This window comes from Musca autumnalis, unplaced genomic scaffold (assembly GCF_047663935.1).
Source record: "Musca autumnalis isolate F117 unplaced genomic scaffold, ASM4766393v1 scaffold_4, whole genome shotgun sequence".
NCBI classification, from domain to species: Eukaryota; Metazoa; Arthropoda; class Insecta; order Diptera; family Muscidae; genus Musca; species Musca autumnalis.
The window spans coordinates 19,061,870-19,084,885 of NW_027411977.1; the positions used below are offsets into that span (position 1 = coordinate 19,061,870).

Genomic DNA, 23,016 nt, shown 5'->3' on the forward strand with positions numbered 1-23,016 from the left:
CAACCTCGAAAGTGCACCCATTCCCTGCATTCATTACATATCACCGATGTTGACATGTGGTGGATACGGATCAGATCCATAGTCCGGGGTTCTTATCTATCCCGACACGGTCCAAAAGAGCTGGGAGCTGGCATTCCGTCATATCTTCCCGCTCCCTCAGTGAAAACGAACTAAGATAAGGACCCTCGGTCTAACATTCTGCCGAGCCAATCTGGCCACCGTGGGACTGATTTGTTGTTGGTAGTTTTATATTGTTGCTATAGGCTTCCTAGCCTCAATGAATATATTTTGAAGAGCACACCACTCGAGTAATGATTTTTATTCTGTTAGAAACCTTAGAAGATCTCCAAAATCTAGTTCGCTTATTTTAGCATGATCGTGTAGGAACGGTTGTACAAGGTGCTCTATCGTTTGCTTCTCTACTTCATTTCTGCATCTGCTGCACTAGTCGATGTGTGGAATATATAGCCCTGTTACTGGTTAACACCACAATTAGTCTTGTCAGGTTCAGACGATTTTGACTAATCAGGAACTTTGTACCTTTGCTGTTTTTTTCGCTACCAACAAATCCCTTATGACCTGAAATCCAAGTAAGACGCCATAAATTAGGAAAATCGCCAATTCTCTCTGTTTTTCGCTTCGCTTTTTGGAATACCGCGCCTTTTCATTTCTTCATGCACTTGTATGGCCCATCGAAGCTTAGGCCTCCCGACACTGCGTGCACCGCCATGTGGCATGTATTCATACGCCTTTTTAGTGTTTTACAAAGCCGGATGAGCTTTGCGGGGATACCAAATTCAGACATTGCATGGAATACCTTTGATCGGAGGGGACTGTCGAATGCTGCTTTATAATCGACAAAAAGGTGAAATGTGTCGTTCTGCATCTCTTGGGTCTTCTCTAGGATTTGCCTCAGGGTAAATATCTGGTCAATGGTGGACTTGCCAGGTCTAAAGCCACATTGGTATGGTCCAATTATTTCGTTGACCATTGGCTTTAGTCGTTCGCACAATATCCCTGACACTATCTTATAGGCAATAGGGAGAAGACTTATGCCCCTATAGTTGAAGCATACAGTCTTATCACCTTTCTTGTGGACGGGACACAGGATACTCAGGTTCCAATCGTCGGGTACGCGTTCTTCCTGCCAGATGGAGCTAACTAGCTGATGCATACACCTTATCAGCGCGTCGCCTCCGGTTTTAAACAGCTCGGCTGTTCTTTCCATATCCTGAGCACACTATCTGTATCAGTTACCAAATTACCTTGCTGGTCTCTACAAGAGGATGTGCCTGTACCAAAGCCATCTGTTTGATGTTTCACTCTTTGGTAGAATTTTCGGACTTCATTCTGGCTCCTGTACATCTTGAGTTTTTCACACTCCCGCTTTTCCATCTCTCTCTTTTTCCTGCGGAAAAGACGTTTCTCTTCTCTCCTTTTCTCCCGATATCTCTCTTGTGCGCTACGCGTTGCTACTGATTGTAAAGTAGCTCTATATTCCGCATTTTTTAGGGAGCATCACGACACTCCTGGTCATACCATGAATTCGTTTGTGGTATACAAGTATGGATTTTGCGGCTGTTTGCATGGAGTGGGCAATATTTTGCCATTGCGTTGTTATGTTATCGGGACAAGGAGTGCTCTCATTAAGCAATTGGGCTAGTTGAGTGAAATATGCTGTGGATATCTGTTGTGTTTGCAGCCTATCGATGTCCAACTTCCACGTCGTGTCTGTTCGTGCTTTATTTGCAACGTTTAGACGGGTACGTACCTTTGCTGCAGCGAGGTAGTGGTCCGAATCAATGTTTGCGCCTCGGAACGATCGTATATCCAACACGCTCGAGGAATGTCTTCCATCTGTCAAAACATGATCAATTTGATTACTTGTTCTTTGATCTGGAGACAGCCAGGTGCCCTTATATTCATATTCATAATTTCCCGACTGTTGGGCCAAAGATATTCTCCCTTCCAATTAAAATCGCCTGGAGTGATTTTAATGTCATGGGCAGGGAAACGGTCATATGTTTCTTCTAAGCGCTCGTAAAATATATCTTTGGTCTGTTCGTCCTTTTCTTCAGTGGGAGCATGAGTGCAAATAAAGCTGATGTTGAAGAACTTAGCTTTTATTGTAGCAAGTCTTTCATTCACTGGGGTGAAGTTGGATACCAGATGTTTTAGCCTCCGAATCCGCAATCAAACTCATGCTTTACGTCATGGCAGCTATAATACAGTGCGTCACCTTTAGGTGTTGTTGTGATGCCTTTCCCGTTCATCTGCCAATGCGTAAACTGCACCTTCTCTGTAAAGAGTGCGAACATTCCAGGTGCAGATTCGCAGATCATGGTCCTTAAAACGTTTGCGGGGTTCGTCAACTTTAGAGGGTTTTGTTTTTCTTTTCTTTCGTTTTTTCATAGTAGACTGCTTTTTCTAGGAGAGGGTTACTAACCTGACGCCCAAACCCAAGTTGTTAACGTTCTTATGGGTGAACGCGCGGCACATGTTAGCTCACTATCTCTATCGGGTGTTAAAGGCAGTTCCCCAGGTGACACCACGGGGAGGTCAGTGTCCACTTGAGATAAAAGAGGGACCAAGATAAATCCTGGGCTTTGCCATGTTAAAACCGGTCAGGACCATTCCTTGGTATCTTCCATCCCCTACGTCACCCAGCTTTGTGGATGCATTTGTTTATTTCGAGAAGACAGCTGTCTGTGTACCTTGATGTCGTGGTCTTCTGTGAGAAGACGTGTTGGTATTCTATAAGAAGACCTGCTTGTCGTCCACTATTAAAAGACCTGCCGGTCTCCTATAGGAATACCTAATGTTCTTCTATTGGAAGATCTGATGTTCCACTCTTTCCTGCTTCGAAATTTGACTACAAAAGGTTGATCAAAGCTAATTTGTTGTACAAATAAACCAAACTATTCAACAGTAGCTATTTTTCCCAAATTGACCAGTATTGTTGTTGTTATTAGGGATAGCATTGTTATTTTGATATTTCAACATAGTAATACGTGTGTATGTATATATGTAAATAATAGATATAAAGTAAAATATTTTCACATTTTATTGCCAGGATCCAGAAAGGTCAAATTGCGTAACATTATAATACAGGCATGCAAATCATAGGTCTCACAGTATGAATATTGTCAAAACCAGGCGTATCCTTGTAGGAGCTTCTTACAAATAAAACAAAATACAAGTGCATAACCATACATACATACATATGTATGTATTTATTTAAATATGCATATTCTGGCATTGGCAAACACGAGGATAAGATTACCATAATTATTTGCTATTGTAACAATCTTTGCAGTTTTTTTTCGTTTCCGATGCCTACAATCTACAAGGACATTCTCTTTTAACCATAAAAAACGAAAACCTGATTACCATTTATATTATGGGAAATACCAAATAGTTTTTTATTCTGTCACATACACTTGCACACATTTTCCTTTTTGCAATGACACTTTTGTGTGTGGCAGAGAGAGGGGAGAGAGAGACCAACATAAGAAACTCATATCTTGCAATGTAATTTAAATATGTATGTGGGCTTTTTTCAAACAGCTCAGCATGTCTTAGGGTATCTAAAATAATATTTCAATGATGGTCTATCTATGGTAGTTTGTTTTCGATTTGTTTTTTATCTCCAGACAGACAATGAATCCATTTTGGAAGGAAATAAAACTACCAACTACCCATGAAAAGGACAAAAAGTAGAATAATAGGAAAAGTAACTGTTTCCATAAACAACAAAACATTGTTCCACAACATCCCATACGGGACAAGGGAGACTTCTCTCATATCAATGAGTGCACCCCGATTCATATTTGGCTCAATGATATGGGACCTACTGTTTATCGCCGAGTCCGAACGGCGTGTCTTAAGACACCACTTGTGGAGAAGTTTTTCAAGGCTGAAATACTCAGGAAATGTCGCCAACATTACTGAGGGGTATTTTGCCACCGTTGAAAAATGTTTGATGTTGCTTGGCCGGGGGATCGAACCCCCGACCTTCTGCGTGCAAGGCGGGCGTGCATACCATTGCACCACGGTGGCACCCATACATGTGGTAAATGGTTTAGCAACAGGATATGGAAATGAATGGAAAAGGAAACGAAGATGAGAATATATGAATGTATGTTTGTATATATGTATCTTTCAATGGTAATAATATGTTTCAAATGGGCTTTGCAGTCAGACATTCTATCTTTCAAGTAAATTATCCACTTGAGTTGTGTGTAAAATATGTATTTGCTGAAAAGAAGCATTACATTGTGAATTTGGTTAAATTACTAGAATCTTAAGGAAATGTGTATATATGCAGATTTAATTTCGATGAAAATGTGTAACGTGTATTCATTTTTTATACTCAGTCTTTAGGCTAACGAGGGTATATACACTTTGATGCTACCAAAAATGTGCCTCATCAAAATAACGGTTTTAGACCCTATGTACATATGTTTCAGCCAATTTGGTGTCGATTTAGCCATGTCCGTCCGTCTGTCTGGCTGGTGCGCACGACAACTCTCAAACGAATCAAACATTCGAACCAAATTTTGGGTATCGAAATATTTTGTCCAAAGTTAGTTTAAGTTCGAAGATGGACTATATCGGTCCACTCCACAAAAGTTCAACATTTTTCAACATTTCGAAGGGAGCAATCAATTTGGTCCGAACTTTGCACATCATATTATTCCTTCGAGATATAGATTGTGTTGTAATATGGACTATATTGGTCCACTCCATCGCGTAGCTCCACACAAATTTCGGGTAAAGTGAATTTTCTTTCAGCAGGCTTACGGTCCCATTTACGACAGTAACATTTTTTCGGGGCAAGTCTATATTTCCTGAGATAATGGCCTAAACGCTACAGGAAACCCTGACGCCACCAACTAAAATGACAAATCCGCAATATAACTATCGCAGGGAGTTTTTGATTGGTCCAAACTTTACACATCGTATTAGGTTGGACATAGTCCATATGTCGGTCCGGTCCTTCGGTTACCTCCCACAAAAAATTTGGGAAAAGTTAAGTTTGAGGAGTCTTCTTGGATCTATTGAAATATTTTGCAGAGGCTTGTTTTCACGGTTCCTTTTACAACGGTACATATTTTATACCCTCCACCATAATATGGAGGGTAGAATTAAATTTATCATTCCGTTTGTAACACATCGAAATATTCATCGGAGACATATATTTTTGATCGGGGTAAAATTCTAAGTCGATATAACCATGTCCGTCTGTCAATCCGTCTGATGAAATCAAAATACAGCTCGCAATTTTTAAGATAGAGCTTTCTAATTTGGTATAGAAGTTTCTATTACTCCTAGGATGATTGGTATTGCAAACGGGCTATATCGGTCCACGTTTTGTTATAGCCCCCATATAACGGTACCACCCGACTTTCGGTATTTTTAAGGTTTTAGCATAACACCGAAATGACTGAAATTTGGTACATAGTCCTCGTTGGGGGTTTACAACTTTCCCCTAGAGTTTTGTTGGTATAGGTCCAGGTCTTCATATAGCCCCCATAGAACGGTACCTCCCGATTTTCGGTATTTTGCAGGTTGTGGCCTCAATATTCCTCCGAAATGGCTAAAATTTGGTACTCAGTCTTTGCTGGGAGTATAAAACTTTCCCCAGAGTTTTGTTATTATAGGGCCACGCCTTCATATAGCCCCCATAGAACAGTACCTCCCGATTTTTGGTATTTTGCAGGTTGTGATCTCAATACTCCTCCGAATTGGCTGAAATTTGGTGTTTAGTCATCATTTGGGTTACAAATCTTCCCATATGTGGGTATAGGTCCACGCCTTCATATGGCCCCCATTGAACGGTACCTCCCGATTATCGGTATTTTAAAAGTTGTTGCCTAAATATTCCACCGAATTGGCTGAAATTTGGTGTTTAGTCATCATTTGGGGTATAAAACTTTCCACATGAAATTTGTCGGTATAGGTCCACGCCTTTATATAGCCCCCATAGAACGGTACCTCCCGATTTTCGTAGTTCTATGACTGAATTTTACTATTTAGTCTTCCAGAGGGTTATAAAGTATTCCTGATAAGTACTATTAGTATATGTCCATGTCTTCCTTTATCCCCCATAGAAGCATACCTCTTAATTTTTGGTATTTTTACAGTGTTTTTACAGTGTTTTATTTAACTTGCTTTGGTGTGTGTTTAGTTCAAATCTGGTAACTCATTTTTAACACGGTTGCAGTTGACCAATCGAACTAAAACTTTGCACACTTTTCAGATTTGGATGACAATACATGAATATGAAATCAAAACCAATATTGGTCTATTCTAACAGTGTTTTTACGTGTCTATCTTAACCCCCTTTTCAAATCTTGTAACTGTTTTTTAAAACGGTTACAGTTGACCAATCGAAGTAAAACTTTGCACACTTTTCAGATTTAGATGACAATACGTGAATATGAAACCAAACTCAATATGGGTCCATTTTTTCCTATAGCCCCCATATAACGGTACCACCCGATTTCCGGTATTTTGTTTTTCAAATCTGGTAACTCATTTTTCACACAGTTGCAGTTGACCAATCGAACTTAAAATTTGCACACATTTCAGATTTAGATGACAATACATGAATATGAAATCAAAACCAATATTGGTCCATTCTTACAGTGTTTTTACGTTGTCTAACTTAACCCCATTTTCAAATCTGCTAACTGGTTTTTGAAACGTTTGCATGTGACCAATCGAACTAAAACTTTGCAAACTTTTCAGATATTTATTGAGTTTGAAATAAAAATGTTAATTTTCAATGTTTTCGAAGGGTTCCTATACTAAATTTGTTCGGACAGACAGCAGATCAACTGGCCACGACTGGAAGTTACTACACTTTATTGCTTGACGGGAGGAACTCCCAGTGTTACCCAGTCTCTTTTAGAGTTGAAAACCATTATGTGGACCACATGTCCGTAGTATTTCAGCTAAGAAAAATTATCTATACGTTATATTGGGTAAGGTTTTAGAATGCGCAGTCACCGTAACAGCGGAAATTTCCCTCTGAGACCTTTGGTTATTAGAGTTATTGGTTGGCAAACTTGGGTGTTAAAAGTTCATCTAAACAACTATGCTGCTTTCCTAATAGCTATAATCTCTGCTTGAAAGATGCTGGCCAATATTAAGCTTACATATATCTGTATTTGATGAGTGGATTTTTGCCATAGGTACCGGTAACACCGTCCGACAGCCAAAATTACACTTGAACCGGACTATATACGTTTGCAACTATAGGCAAAATGGAGAAAATGGTATTTTTAGTTTTTCGATTTCTCATCGTTTTGACCTTTTAGAGGGCAATCAAATTTCAAAGGTTAACATTTTTCAAAAAAAATATTTAAAATACTTGTACTCGTCGTACGATGATGGTGTTGGTGTCATATTCAAGGGGAGAGTATAGGCTTTATATAATAACTATAAACTGTTGCATTCCAGGATAGCAAGGAAATCAAAAATGTCCTTGAAAAATTAAATCATAAAAAATTGTTTGAATTCTTCTTTCTTTGAATATTTAAATGTCCTTCATGTAATGCAATACTTCTCGAAGTTTCACTATTCTAACTTTCTTAGTTATTTTTTAATAAATATTTACATGCATTTCTGTGAAGAAAACAAAACATGTTATTCTATGTCAATGTGCGACACGAAAAAAATTACGAACAAACCATACAAACTGACACCACAGCATGATAGAAGGCCAAAAATAAAAAGACACGTGTCCTGGCGTTTTGTTTGGGCCCCCAAAGGTTTGAGGCCTTGTTCTCAAAAGGGTTAATTTTACCAGGCTCATATTTTCTAAACCGCTAAAAATTTTAATTTGGTCTCTGAGGCAAAGTTGTAGCTCTTGTCTTAAATAACTAATTCTAAACACATACAATTCACCAAACCACATCGTCAAGTTAAAATTTTCTTCATAATTTTTTCTGGGGGTTTGGTCTACAGATATTAAACTAATCAAAATTGAAGCAAACCACCAACTACAAAAATTTTCGTTAGATCTCAATAAATATGTTTCTGGAACATACGAACTCTGCAGAAACTGTTCTTACACTTCAAAATATCAAAACAAATTCGATTTTCATCCTTCTCTGGCTCTGGTCTATAGATACTAAACCGCTCAAAATTCAAGAAAGCAATCAACAACAAAAACGTACAAGGATATCAGTTAGGAATTTTCTGGAATATACGAACTGTCTATCAACGGTCCATATCTGTAAACCAAAACCCTAGAAAAAATATTAAAGAAAATTTGACCTTGAAGATGTTGTTTGGTGGATTGTATGTGTTCAGAATTAGTTCTTTAAGACAAGAGCTACAACTTTGCCTCCGAGAGCAAGTTAAAATTTTTAGTGGTTTAGAAAATATGTGCCTGGTAAAATGATCACTTTTGACAACAAGGCCTCAAACCTTTGGGGGCCCATAAACGCAAAAGTGGAAGTGATAGGGAAAAACGCCGGGACACGTGTATTTGTATTTTTGGTCTTCTATCATGCTGTGGTGTCAGAATATGGTTTGTTCGTAATTTTTTTTTTTAATTTTGTTCGTGTCGCATATTGACATAGAATAAAATATTTTGTTTTCTTCCAAGAAATTTATGTAAATATTTATTAAAAAATAACTAAGAAAGCTAGAATATTGAAACTTCGAGAAGTGTTGCATTACATGAAGGACATTAAAATATATTTAAAAAAATTGCAGGATGTATTCAAAGGATTTTTTATGATTTAATTTTTCAAGGACATTTTTGATGTCCTTGTTATCCTGGAATGCAACAGTTTACAATTATTATACGAAGCCTATACTCTCCCCTTTAATATGACACCCACACCAGCATCGTACGACGAGTACAAGTATTTTAAATATTTTTTTTTTTTTTTTTGAAAAATGTTGACCTTTGAAATTTGATTGTCCTCTAAAAAGGTCAAAACGAGGAGAAAACGAAAAATTAACAAGTAAAAATGTATAAGTCGGCTTGCCGACAGAGATTTACCCTAAGCCTGTGTGGACTGAAATAAAGTTGAACCTCGATTATCCGTGAATCGATTTTCCGGGAACCTCCATTATCCGGGATAGAAAAGAAATGTTGGTATTTTTTCCATTTTCTCTGTTTTTCATTATAAACGTCAGCATCCGGGAGTAAAAGCACAGTTAATTTGATTACCTAAACAAAAAACCAACAAAGAAAAACTGGAAATTCTCCCGTTTTACACAATTTGTGTATTTATGATATTACCAAAACCATGAGACAAAATCGGTTCAGTTGATGATGATGCTTACTTTTTTCCAAAAAAAAAAACAAGTAAAAAAGCGTTAAGTTCGGCCGGGTCGAACTTTTCATAGCTTCCACCATAAAATATTCTGAACTAAAATGGAATAATTAGTTTTCATTCCAGTCCCCAACTTTACGTGGGTACGTTAAAATGTCAGATAATGTACATAAAATGCTTCATTCGGGAGGCCCTTTTTTATGGTGCCTATATCTAACTATGTATGTTGACAATTTTTGGTGGACTAGAAATTGGAAGGTACCGTTATATAGGGGTTATAATAAAAAATGGACCTATGTTGACAGTTTTTGATGGGAGTCTTTAATGTCAAATAACTCCTAATTCGGTTAAAAATTGTAACTAAAATCCTCAAAATACCTAAAATCGGTACATAACGTGGGAACTTCAAATGTCATTAACAGCTTGTTCGGAGGTACCCCTGTATGTGGGCTATACGAAAAAATGAACTGTAATGAACAATTCTTGTTGCAGAATTTTTGTTGGCTCTTAAATTTCAAATTACAGAAAGTTCGTCCAAGAAATAAAGCTAAGGTACGGAAAATCGGGAGGTTTGTTTTGGGGCTATACCAAAACTTGGACCTACGTTCGGTTAAACGTTTTAAGTAAAATCCTCAAAGTACCGAAAATCGGGAGGTATCGTTATATTGGGGCTATGTTGAAAATTGTTGATGTGGTGACCGCTACAACCTTCAAATGTCAAATTACAGTTAGTTCGGTTAAAACTTGTAGCTAAAATTGCCAAATTACTGAAAATCGGGAGGTACAGTTATATGGGGCCTTTATCCATACATGGACCTTTCTTGACAATTTTTGGTGGAGAGGTGTGGTGACCACTAAGAACTTCAAATGTCAAATCTTCAAATTACAGCTAACTCGGTTAAAACTTGTATGTAAAATTCTCAAAATACCGAAAATCGCGAAGGTACCGTTATATGAGGCTATACCAATACATGGACCTATGTTCATAATTTTTTCGAATATAAGATTTTTAGTCACTAAGAACTCTAAATGTCAAATTATAGCTAAATCGGTCTAGAAATGTGACTTAAAACGTCAAAATACTTGAAATCGGGCGTTAACGTTATATGGGGGCTATTCCAAAACATGGACCTATGTCCACTAGTTTTGTTATATAAGTTTATTGACACTTAAGAACCCTAAATGTGAATTTATAGCTAAATCGGTCTGAAAATGTAGCTAAAAACGTCAAAATACCGTAAATCGGGGGGTACCGTTATATAGGGGCTATACCAAAACGTTCACCTATGTTCACAAGTTTCGTTATATAAGTTTATTGACGCTTAGGAACCCTAAATGTCAAATTGTATCTAAATCGGTCTGAAAATGTAGCTAAAAACGTCAAAATACCGTGAATCGGGGGTGCCGTTATATGGGGGCTATACCAAAACGTGGACCTATGTCCACAACTTTTGTTATATAAGTTTATTGACACTTAAGAACCCTAAATGTCAAATTATAGCTAACTCGGTCTGAAAATGTAGCTAAAAACGGCAAAATACCGTAAATCAGGGGGTACCGTTATATGGGGACTATACCAAAACGTGGACCTATGTCCACAACTTTTGTTATATAAGTTTATTGGCACTTAAGAACCCCAAATGTCAAATTATAGCTAAATCAGTCTGAAAATGTAGCTAAAACGTCAAAATACCGTAAATCGGGGGGTACCTTTATATGGGTATTATACCAAAACGTGGACCTATGTCCACAACTTTTGTTATATAAGTTTATTGACACTTAAGAACCCTAAATGTCAAATTATAACTAAATCAGTCTGAAAATGTAGCTGAAAACGGCAAAATACCGTAAATCGGGGGGTACCGTTATATGGGGGCTATACCAAAACGTGGACCGATATAGCCCATCATCGAACTTGACCTGCCTGCAGTTAAAAGACGCATTTTCCCAAAATTTCAGCGTTCTATCTCCATTTTTGTGGATGCTAGAGTGATTACCACAGACGGACGGACGTGCACAGATCGACTCAGAATTTTACCCTGATCAAGAATATATATACTTTATAGGGTCGCAAATGAGTATTTCAATGCGTTACAAACGGAAAAACAAACTTAATATACCCTCCAGACTATGGTGGAGGGTATAAAAATCTTATGTATTTAGGAGGGTTTTCAAAATTGTGGGCGTATGAACGATAAAAGTATGCACAGTAGTAAATCTCAAAAATTTGCGGGGATATCGATAGATAGGGATTTTTTATCACACTAGCCTACGAAAAACATAATATCGCTGTAAACAGGGTCACTAAGAAAACCTTCGGTAAAAATATCCAAAGGATCCTCGAACCACACAAAACTGTTGAACATTTGTGAGGGTGCTACCACAAGGATTGGACAGATAGGGCCCAAATTTGAAAATAAACTAAGTTTTGACAATATTTAGAGATGCAAAGTTTGGACCAAATCAGTTGCTACGTCTATGACAAATCGGGAACTTTTGTAGGGGAGGTACCGGAAGGAGTGGACCTATAGGCACCACTTTCGAATTTCATCTAATATTCGAAGAAATATTACAATATCCGAAGTGTGGAGGAACGCAGTGTTCGGTTCGAGCTCTCCAGCTACTACATACATATGGTGCCATAGGGGTTTTTTTACAAGTTACGGACTGTTTTCTCATGAAGTATGGACTTGCCCCTGCAAATTTTTACTGCCGTAATTGAGGCAGCGAATGCAAGTTGCTTCAACAAAAATCAAAATGATTCGAGAGCTGGTCTTAAAGTGAAAATATGCCAAATTTTGTGTGGGAGGTACCCGAAGGTGTGGACAAATATAGTCCATATTCGAACCTGATATTGATCCGTTCGAGAGTTATCGTGCGCTCCAGCCAGCCAGATAGACAGATGGACGGACATGGCTAAATCACCTCCAAATTGTCTGAAACACATATCGTCCAAACGTTCTTGGGGTCCTTAGCATAAATGCTGAGGGTATAAAAACCTGTTGTAACTGTATGTAGTATCCAATTGAAATGTAACTGTAATACCCACATTTATCAACCGATTTTCTTTAAAATGCATATTTCTGCATTTGAGAGTGCAGGAAACAAGTTTGTATATATTTTTTTTCAAAATAGGCCCAAATTTAGTCATAGCCCCCATATTACTTTACCGCCCGACTTACGATATTTTGGAGGTTTTAGCGACACTTTATAACCGATTCGGGTATAATTTGGTATTTCGGCGTCTTGGAAGGTAAAAATCCTTCCTTCTTATTAAAATATGTCAATGTTTTGCTTTAGACCTCATACAACGGGATCATCCTATTCAACGAATTTTGACCATTTTTGGTAACTGTGGGCGAAAGAAACTTAAGAATAGCTGTTTTTACACATTTATTATATATAACCATCAATTTCGATACAAATGGACGTTGAAATAGTTTTGGCCAGAAAACTTAGATTTGAGACCATAGTGCTTTGGTATGTTTGAAATGTGTTTCTAAGTTTATCAATACTTCATACTAATCCGAATATTGCAAAAATATATACATAGGATTTACGTCAAATTTAGCTTTATTAGGTGCCAATCAAAAAAATATCTCTCAAATAAATATACATATGTATTTCCTTTTAACATTCTGTTAATTTGCCATTATTTATTTATTCATGTTTTTTTTTTTATATTTTTGTTTTCATTCCAGGTAACTGTTGTCTATGGCATCGTCTTTATCTCAGCACTTGTTGGTAATGTTCTCATATGCGTGGTTATTGTCAGACACGAGTCCATGCATTCAGCCACAAATTATTATCTCTTCAGTTTGGCGGTATCAGATCTGATTTATCTCATATTTGGTAAGTCAAAATAGAATTTGTGAGTTGACATTGTAATCTTATCGAGAGATCAGTTTGTTGATTTGTGTTGTGCTGTGATATGGATGGAGGAAAGCAGGCAGGTAGATAAGATAAATAACCTTCACATATAATTTAGAATGCTGTTTTTGTAAGATAAATATTCTAATGAGTAACAAAGATTTTAACGCTAAGAACTTCATGACAAGTTGGCTGAAAATAGAATTGCATAATGCAAGAGGATTTGCCTAAGCTTTTTTTGTTTAACTTAATTTTGTATGCAAAAATATAAGGTTTCTCATTATTTTGTTAGATAATTTGTAAACATGTTTTCTTTCTCCACCACACAAACAAACCTGCTTCGTGTGCAAAAATTTGGGAGATGCAAGTTATTGATTCACCCACATACATTCATATGTATGTGCATATATATTAATAACGACAATAACACAATTTCCTTTGACTTCTCTTTTGGATTGTAAAACAATTTCCCTGTGGGTGCTCGGAAAACAAAACTTCAATTCATCTACATTAAATTACCCTAAAACTAAATATTTGTGTTTTGTATGGGGATTATATTAAAAAACTTCAAATTTGGCGGTACCCAATGCAATAAAATTTCCATATACAGAGGAAACTTAAGAACACAATACGTATGGGATATTAAGGCATCTATAATAAAATTCCTCCTTCCAAGAATTTCATGTATCACACTCCTCTAAAACGCAATAGCCAACAAAAATCATAATTTCACGGTTTTTATGCTGATTGCTGGTCGTATTTTTTTTAAATTTATTATATTATAACGGAAATGGATTACCCTAGAAATGTTTGATTTACTGTAAGGCTTCATGAATGTGCTCCATCGTTTTTTTCATACCAGAATTCATGAATGGTATAAAATCAATTGGAACGAGTAGAAAGAACGAACATAAAAATATTCTTCCAATGTGTTATATGTACATACGTATGTACACATGTATGGTGTAGGATGTGTCGAATTCATACATATGTATGTATAGGTCTGTGATACATTCCAATGAAATGAAAAACAATGTATCATCATCCGCCATGGGCAACAGCAATAAAAACCAGCTGTTACAGAATAAAATATGCTTATGGTGGCACCCAATAAAACGAAAGAGAAAATGAATTTCTGGCCGGATAACTGTTTGTTTTCTGGTAGGACTATCTACCACATAATATTGATGTAGATATGCCTTAGGACGATTAGTTTATGGTTGGATGGGTTTTCAAGAAATTGTCAATAGAAGTTTTTTTCTCTTCGTCTTCAAGCAAACTTTCACACGATTAGAAATATACAAAGACTTTTAATTGAAGGACTTTTTATAAAAGACAAAGATGTCTTTTTACAGAAGACATATAAGTCATATAACTTCTAATAGAATGCCTTAGAGTCTTCTAATAAAAAAACCTGGAGGTCATCTTGAAGAAAAAAAAAACAAACAACAAAACATTGTTCCACAACATCCCATACGGGACAGGGGAGACTTCTCTCTATCAATGAGTGCACCCCGATTCATATTTAGCTCAATGATATGGGACCTACTGTTTATAGCCGAGTCCGAACGGCGTGTCTTAAGACACCACTTGTGGAGAAGTTTTTCAAGGCTGAAATACTCAGAAAATGTCGCCAACATTATTTACTTAGCTGGCCTTTTACAGAACATTTGTTCCATAAGCCGAACTAAGAAAAAATCTCCAATCCTCTCTGTTTGCTGCCGTATTTTCCCAATCTGGGATATGTAGCTTTCTGATATCTCGTTTGACTTGTTCGATCCAACGAAGCTTTGGCCTTCCAGATCTGCGAGAACCTCCATGCGGCCCGTATTTATGCGCCTTTTTAGCTGGTTCATCATCACTCATTCTTATAACATGGCCTAGCCATCGCAATCGTTGTATCTCGATTCGTTCAACTACGTTGATGTCATTGTATAGTTGATACAGCTCGTTGTTCATACGACGCCGATATTCGCCGTCAACACAGATTGGCCCGTAGATCTTTCGAAGAATTTTTCTCTCGAACACACCAAGCACTGCCTTATCTGCTTGAACAAGTACCCATGCTTCAGAACCATACATTAGCACGGGTAGTATCAGTGTTTTGTAAAGTGTTACTTTTGTTTGACGAGAGGTCAACAACATTACTGAGTGGTATTTTGCCACCGTTAAAAAAATGTTTGATGTTGCCTGGCCGGGAAATCGAACCCACCTTCTGCGTGCAAGGCGGGCATTGCACCACGGTGGTCTTCTTGAAGACAACCAGTAAAACTTCGTATAAATAACCAGGTGGTTTTCTTACAGAATAGATGAAGACTTCGTGTAGAAGAATAAGAGGCCTTCTAGTAGAAGAACTGGTGGTCCTCTCAAAGAAGACCTGGTTGTCTTCTAAAAGATGACCTGGTAATTTTCTTCTGATGGTCATAGAAGACCAAAAGGCACTCTTATAGAACAACAAAAAGCCTTCTCCTACAAGACTTGGTAGTCTTCTCAAAGAAGACCTGGTGGCCTTCATATAGATCAGGAGGTATTCTTATAGAAGACATGGTGGTCGTCTTATAGAAACCCTGGTAATTTTCGCATAAAAGACCTGATGGTCTTCGTATAGAAGAGCTGATGGTCTTCTTACATAAGACCTAGAGATCTTCTCAAATATGGCCTTCTTAAAGAAGATCTGTGGTCTTCTTGAAGAAGGTCTATGGTTTTCTCAAAAAAGATCTGGTTCTCTTCACATCGAAGATCTGTTTGTTTTCACATCGAAGACATGTTTGTCTTCACATCGAAGACCTTGTGGTCTGCTTCTAGTAGACATGGTGTTGGTCAAAGAAGTTCTGGAGGTCTTCTTATAGTCTTTCATAGAAGAAAAGATTGTCTTCTCATAGAAGATGCATTGACCTTTCATAGAAGACAAGGCTGTCTTGTAATAGAAGACCTGACAGTCTTCTGAAAAAGACACAGTAGTCTTCTGAAAGAAGACACGGTAGACATCTCATTGAGAAAATGGTGGCCATCTTGTAGAAGACCTGGAGGTTATCTTATATAACTTCTGGCAATTTCTTTATAGAAAACCTGGTGGACATTTTAAAGAAGACCAGGAGGTGTTCTCATATAAGACTCGGTGGTCTTCTTATATAAGACCAGTGGGTGTTCTCATAGAAGAACCGATAGTCTACTTATACAAAACCTGGTGGTTTTCTTATAGAAGACCGGGAGGTCTCCTTATACTTGACCAGGAGACCTAATTATATTCTCATAGATCCTCATAGTCCTGATGGTCTTCTGGTAGTCGTTTATAGAACACGCGGTGGTCTTCTTATATGAGGCCAGGAGGCGTTCTCATTGAAGACCCGATGGTCTTCTTATGCAAGACCTGGTGGTGTTCTTATAGTCCCAGTTGTTTTCTTATAGAAGATAAAGCCTCCTGGCCTTATGTAGGTAGACCACCGGGTTGTCTTCTCACAGAAGACCTTGTGTTCTTCTTACAGTCTTCTCATTGAAGATCTGGTGGTCTTCTAATGGAATCAACGAGGTCTTCTCATAGAAGACCATGAGGTCTTCTATAAGACCATAAAGGCCTTGGTGGTCTTCTTCTTATAGAAGCCCAGTTGGTCTTCTCATAGTTGACCTGGTGGTAATTTCATAGATGACCTGGTGAATTTCTCATAGATGACCAGGTCGTCTTCTCATACATGACCTGGTGGTCATCTCAAAGAAGAATAGTAGGTAGTCTTCTTATAGAAGATCCGGTGGTCTTCTTATAAACGGTAAGGGGTTTTCTTATAAAATATCCGGTGGTCTTTTTATAAAGGGCAAGGTAACTTTCGTATAGAAGACTAGGAAGTCTTCTTTTAGGAGGCCAAGAGGTCTTCACATAGAAGACCAGGAGGTCTTCACATAGAGGACCAGGAAGGAAAGCATAGAATACCTTATGACATTCTCATAGATGACTTGATGATCTTCTGGTAGACGGCATTATGGTCTTCTCATAGAATACCTGATGGTCTTCTCACAAAAGCCCTAATGGTCTTCTCATAATAGAACTAACAGTCCTGTCATATAAGACCTGATGGTCTTCTGGTGGTCATTTTATAGAAAACCCGTTGGTCTTTTCATAGATGACCTGGTAGTCTTCTCAAAGTAGAACTGGAGGTCTTCTTAAAGAACACAATGAGGTCAAAGAAGTCTAGGATATCTTCTGATAAATGTCCTTGTGGTCATAGAAGATATAAAGTTCTTCTTATAGAGGACCAGGAAGTTTTATTATAGAATACCAGGCAATTTTCTTATAGAAAACATATCTTCTTATAGAAAGCATCGAGGTCTTCTAATAAACCTCTAGGTGTTCTTTAAAGCAAACAGTAAGTTTTATTATAAGCAAATAGGGTGTCTTCTTACAGGATAGGAGCCCCCCGTGTTCTGGTAGAATACCAGGAGGTCTTCTTATAGAATGTGTTCTTTTTAAAGAAAATATAGTGGCTTTTTTTAGAAGACCTGGTGGATAAGAAATCCTGGTGGTTTTCATATGGAGACTTGGTGGTATTCTTTTAGATGTATTGTTGCACTTCTTACAGAAAATGTGGAAATATTCTTACAGAAGACCCAGAGGTCTAATTTAGAAGATTTGGTGGCCTTATAAAAACAGCTGACATCTTCTTGTAAAGGACTTCGCGGACATCTTATAGAAGATCAGAAGGTTTTATTATTGAATACTACTTCTTACGGAAGACCAAAGGGTCTTCTTGTAGAGTATCTGATGGTTTTCTTATAGACGACCTGATGGTCGTCTTATAGGGTCTTCTTATTAAAGAAGCCTGAAGATATTTTTTTTAAAAAAATATATGGAGCTGGTCTTCTTCTTACACAAGATATGAAGGTTTTTTTTAAAGAAGACATATATGTCTTCTTATGGAAGACCTAGATATCTTCATATTGAAGACCTAGAGGCCTTTTTGTAGAAGACCTAAACTTATCTCTTCATAAAAACAAACAATAAATTGATTACACAGTACAACACAAAAAATAATTACAAGATACTTCGGCCAGATTATGAAAGAGGGCCGAAAAAAAGAAGACACGTGTCTAGGCGTTTTGAAAGTTTACGACTGGAAGTAACCTAAATAGGCGTGGCAAGTTCCGCCCATTTCTACATGTTTTGAAATATTCGACTTCAGATTCCTTGGTATCCTTGCATTTTAGGTACAAAGTGTCTTTGGCAATATTACTGACAACAATGCGGGGTATCTTTTTATGGAAAAAATTAACCCCCATGCGAGTCACTAAACGGGTATTTTTGCTCCCTTTTTTCAAAAACGTTTAAAAACTTCTTTAAAATATGATCGTATCAGATCAAAATGTTCTACAAAATTATTTGTCATAAAATTTTACTATTGGTCCCCAAATACACCAAAACTCTAAATCGTACCTAAACGCCAGGAATCTGCCAAAAGTATAATCACTTTTTAGGGTTAATGTTGTACTTTATCTGAGTTTATAAAGTTTTGTCCCACAAAACTTCATTCAAGATAAAAGACGTCAAAGACAAAAATATTCTCCAGCAAATTTCAATATAAGTCGCCGTATAAATGAAAATGTACTTACAATATATATCAAAAAAAATATATACATCAAGTATGCCAACAAGTAAATACAATTGCAAAGAAGATCAGTTAAAGCTAATTTTATGACCAAGGATACGCCAAATGCCTAAATGAGGGCAAAAAATTTACCAAAAAATGTCTTCAATCGGACGGCACCGTTATATGAGACCTATACCAAAGTGTGGACCTATTTTGAAAACTTTTCGTGAAAAAGTCTTGTAACCACTTGAAACCTCATATTTTAAATTACACTGTACAACACAACAAATAATTACAAGATAATTCGGCAAAAATTATGAAAGAGGACCGAAAAAAAGAAGACACGTGTATCGGCGTTTTGAAAGTTTACGTCGGGAAGTAACATAAATAGGCGTGACAAGTTCCGCCCATTTCTACAGGTTTTTTAGGCATAAAGTGGCTTTTTATGTTAAAAAATTAACCCTCATGCGAGTCACTATATAATGATGGCAGTTACTCCTGCTGTGACAAAATTGACTGAATTAACTCTTGAAATCGAAGTAACTAGTCATATCCTAACTAAATTTGTTGTGATCATCCTTGATACACACATGTATGTCCATTTCTAGGGTTAATTCAGTCAATTTTGTCCGAGCAGGAGTAGCTGCCATCATTATAGTATTTAGGACCATGCCAAAACCATGTATGTTAGGACTCGTATGTCAAGTATATATTCACTGGACAACAGCCGTACACTATCCCCGCATTTTCACATACAATATCAATAACCTATGACTTATCCTGATGACGTTCTTTTGGTTTATAATACTAAAATACGTAATTTTTCAATGTCCGATATGGGTTATCAATATTTTCCCTATACATATGTATTCACCTTGATATTCCGAAAACAGTTTGGATCGAACGCACATAATCTTCTGAAAGAATTTATTATGAAAAAACCTCAATAAAATATATTTTGTGACCGCAGATAACGAAAATGTGAATAAAAACCGTAGGATATGGTCCTAAATCATATATAAAAAGCGAAAGCTTCTGAGATGTTAAATATTATAGCTACAAATTGCTTTGTTTCAGAGACTCATAATGAAATTTAAATTGGATCATTTCTTCTTTTGACACAATGCCCAAAAAGTGAAGTATTCTAGGAGATTTTGAATCAGTTTGGAATCAATTTCAATTAAGAGTCTAAAAGTTTAACAAATTATTTCTACCTATAATATCTAATTTTGTAACGTCATTTTCTTAACAAAGTATTTTACTTCGGTATCTAGTTTGTTCTGGGACTAACAGTGAAATTTTGTGTAGAATATTTCTTTTTTAACACCTTTCTTCTAAAACTAAATTTCATGTTACTTTCATCCATAAACTCGAAAAAATAACAAAACAAATTTATTCAACAAATATTTGGGTGTTTTATTATCAAACTTGATGTATATATATTTTCTTGATATATATTTTAAATACATATTTCATTTATTCGGCGACTTATATTGAAATTTGATGGAGAATATTTTTGTCTTTGACTTCTTTTATCTAGAATGAAGACAAAGACACTTTATACCTAAAATCCAAGGATTCCAAGGAATCTGATGTCGAATATTTCAAAACCTGTAGAAATGGGTGGAACTTGCCACGCCTATTTAGGTTACATCCCGACGTAAACTTTCAAAACGCCGATACACGTGTCTTTTTTTTTTGGTCCTCTTTCATAATCTGTGCGGGGTTTCTTGTAATTTAAAAAAAAATGTCAATTTTGTTGTACAGTGTTATCAATAAGCGGATTATGTATTTACATACTTGCATGTGCACATTATTTTTTTCTATATTAACTTTTTTGTTCTTTTTAGTAGTAACATAAATATTCACTTCCGCTGATACATAAGTACAGATATCCCTTTCATTTCCCCTTGTGTATAAAAAAGTTGGAAAAATAAATTTTTATTAAAGTGTAATATATCATAAGTGTGACAGATTTGACAACAAATAACAACAAAAACATAAAATATTTTTTTAAATGAAATGTTATAAAAACTCCCCCTTCCATTGCCTTTGATCGGCTGTAAACATTTTATGCCGCACTTAAAGTGAGTTCATAAAACTAAAAAATTTAAACACTAAGGATATAAATTTACAACGTCATTGTAGTTGGAAGGCTCGAAAGAGGATGTGGAATAAATAAATATAAAACTTCAGTTTTACTGCAAACAGCACCACTTATGACAAAGTGACAAATTATTGAAATTTAAACCCTAAAAATAACAATGGCAATTAAAAACATATTTAATTGGAAAAAGTAAGTCATTGTTATTATTATGTTTTTAGTTATTGAATTTAATGAAAGCTAAAAAACTTTAAGTAGCAAAAAAAAGTTTTTATACATTTAATAATAGCCACATGACGTTTAAACAACTGGGTGGCAAAAAACAAAACAAAAATCCCCGGAACGCTTTTTAAATAAATCACGATTCAAGTTGACATTTTTAGAGGTTTTTTAGGTTTTCACAATTTTGCTTGGAAACCACAAGTCCTATCGAAATGGGACTAAAAAAATGTTGTAGCTATGAAAATTTCCCACAAGATTAACCTTATTATAATTTCATAGGTTTTACCGTTATTGAGATATAGAAGTTCTAATTTGGTACAATATATTGACTGTATCGCCTTCTTATAAAACAATGTCATGATTGCAATTTCCCAATATAAACTTATATATCTCGAAAATGGTACAACCTAGGAAAAAGTTGCGAAAGCCAATCTTTTAGAGAATTTTCACAGCTAAGAGATTTTCTGTAATCTCATTTCGATAAGACCTTTTGTTTTCAACAAATCGTGAAAACCTAACCAAAAAGCTAAAAACGTGACCTGAACATGTATATATCTCAAAAATGGTAAAATCTATGAACAAATCATAACGGTCAGTCCTCTAGAGAATTTTCACAGCTACAACATTTTCTTTAGGCCCACTTCGATAGGACTTGCGGTTTCCAAGCAAAATCGGGGAAACCTAAAATAAACCTAAAACTATGAATTTTTACGACGTTTTGTTAAAAATACCTACAGCGATTTTTTCTTGTTTTTGGATTTTTCTCACCTATAAGCATTGCTGTATCAAAATCCTCAAAAACTTTCCAGGTGTTAGCGGTTTTCACTTAAATTTAGTTAAGGCGCACCATGTATGAACTTGTTTTATAATGTAGCGATACAGTCAATACATTGTCCCAATTTGAACTTCTATATCTCAAAAACGGTAAAACCTCTAAAATTATCATTAAGGTCAATCTTGTAGGGAATTTTCATAGCTACAACATTTTTTTTAGTCCGATTTCGAAAGGACTTGCGGTTTCCAAGCAAAATCGTGAAAACCTAAAAAAACCCTAAAGAAGTCTACTTGAATCGCGATGTATGTAAAAAACGTTCCTGCGATTTTTTTGTTTCTTTGATTTTTCTCATCTATGAACATTGTAGTTTTAAAATCCGAAAAAACTTTCCAGGTGTAAGCACCTTCCATTTAAAGTTGCTTCAAGAGCACCGTGTATTGCTTCTGGTCAAAATCAATTCCGATTTGGATACAGCTCCCATATATGTTTTCACGTCTTTTTGACGCACCAAACAAAGAATTGGGCATACATGTTGATGTTAAGGAAGAAGTAATGTCTCAAGGGTCGTTGCTAATGGCGACTTAAGTGAAGTCGGCCTTTACGGGACCCATCTACACTTTCGTAACAACAGTCGATAGATAACACTGTGCAACAAAGTGGAGGTGAACGTCTGGGGCATGGAAAATTCCTCCAAAGTCGATTAGCTGTCAATGAGACCCGTACCTAAAATTTACTGAGCGACATTTTTATACCCTCAGCCTGTAGGCTAAAGAGGGTATTTACACTTTGATACGACCAAAAATGTGCCTCATCGAAATAATGGTTTCAGACAATTTTGAGTAGATCTAGCAATGTCCATCCGTCTGTCTGTCTGGCAGGCTGGTGCGCACGATAACTCTCGAACGGATCAATCGATTCGGTTAAAATTTTGGGTATCGAAATATTTTGTCCAGATTCGATTTAAGTTCGAAGATGGGCCATATAGGTCCACTCCTTCAGGTACCTCCCCCACAAATGTTCAAAAATGGTCGCAAAACTTGTGCGCACGATAACTCTTGTAGGGAATAACCGATTTGATCCATACTTTGCACATCGTGTAATTTCTATCAAACTTAGATGAGGTTCCAATATGGACTCAATCGGTCCACTCCTTCGGGTACCTCTCACACA

At 36.5% G+C, this 23,016-nt stretch overlaps 1 protein-coding gene across 3 annotated transcripts in view; it reads left to right on the forward strand.

The window, feature by feature from the left end:
• The window catches only part of CapaR (Capability receptor), a 325,413-nt gene that overhangs the window by 237,780 nt on the left and 64,617 nt on the right, over positions 1-23,016 (forward strand). For all 3 annotated transcript variants that reach the window (XM_073981520.1, XM_073981521.1, XM_073981518.1), the window contains one exon: positions 13,001-13,151. In XM_073981520.1, the coding sequence (XP_073837621.1) occupies positions 13,001-13,151 (151 nt within the window). The remainder of the gene's footprint in view (positions 1-13,000; positions 13,152-23,016) is intronic.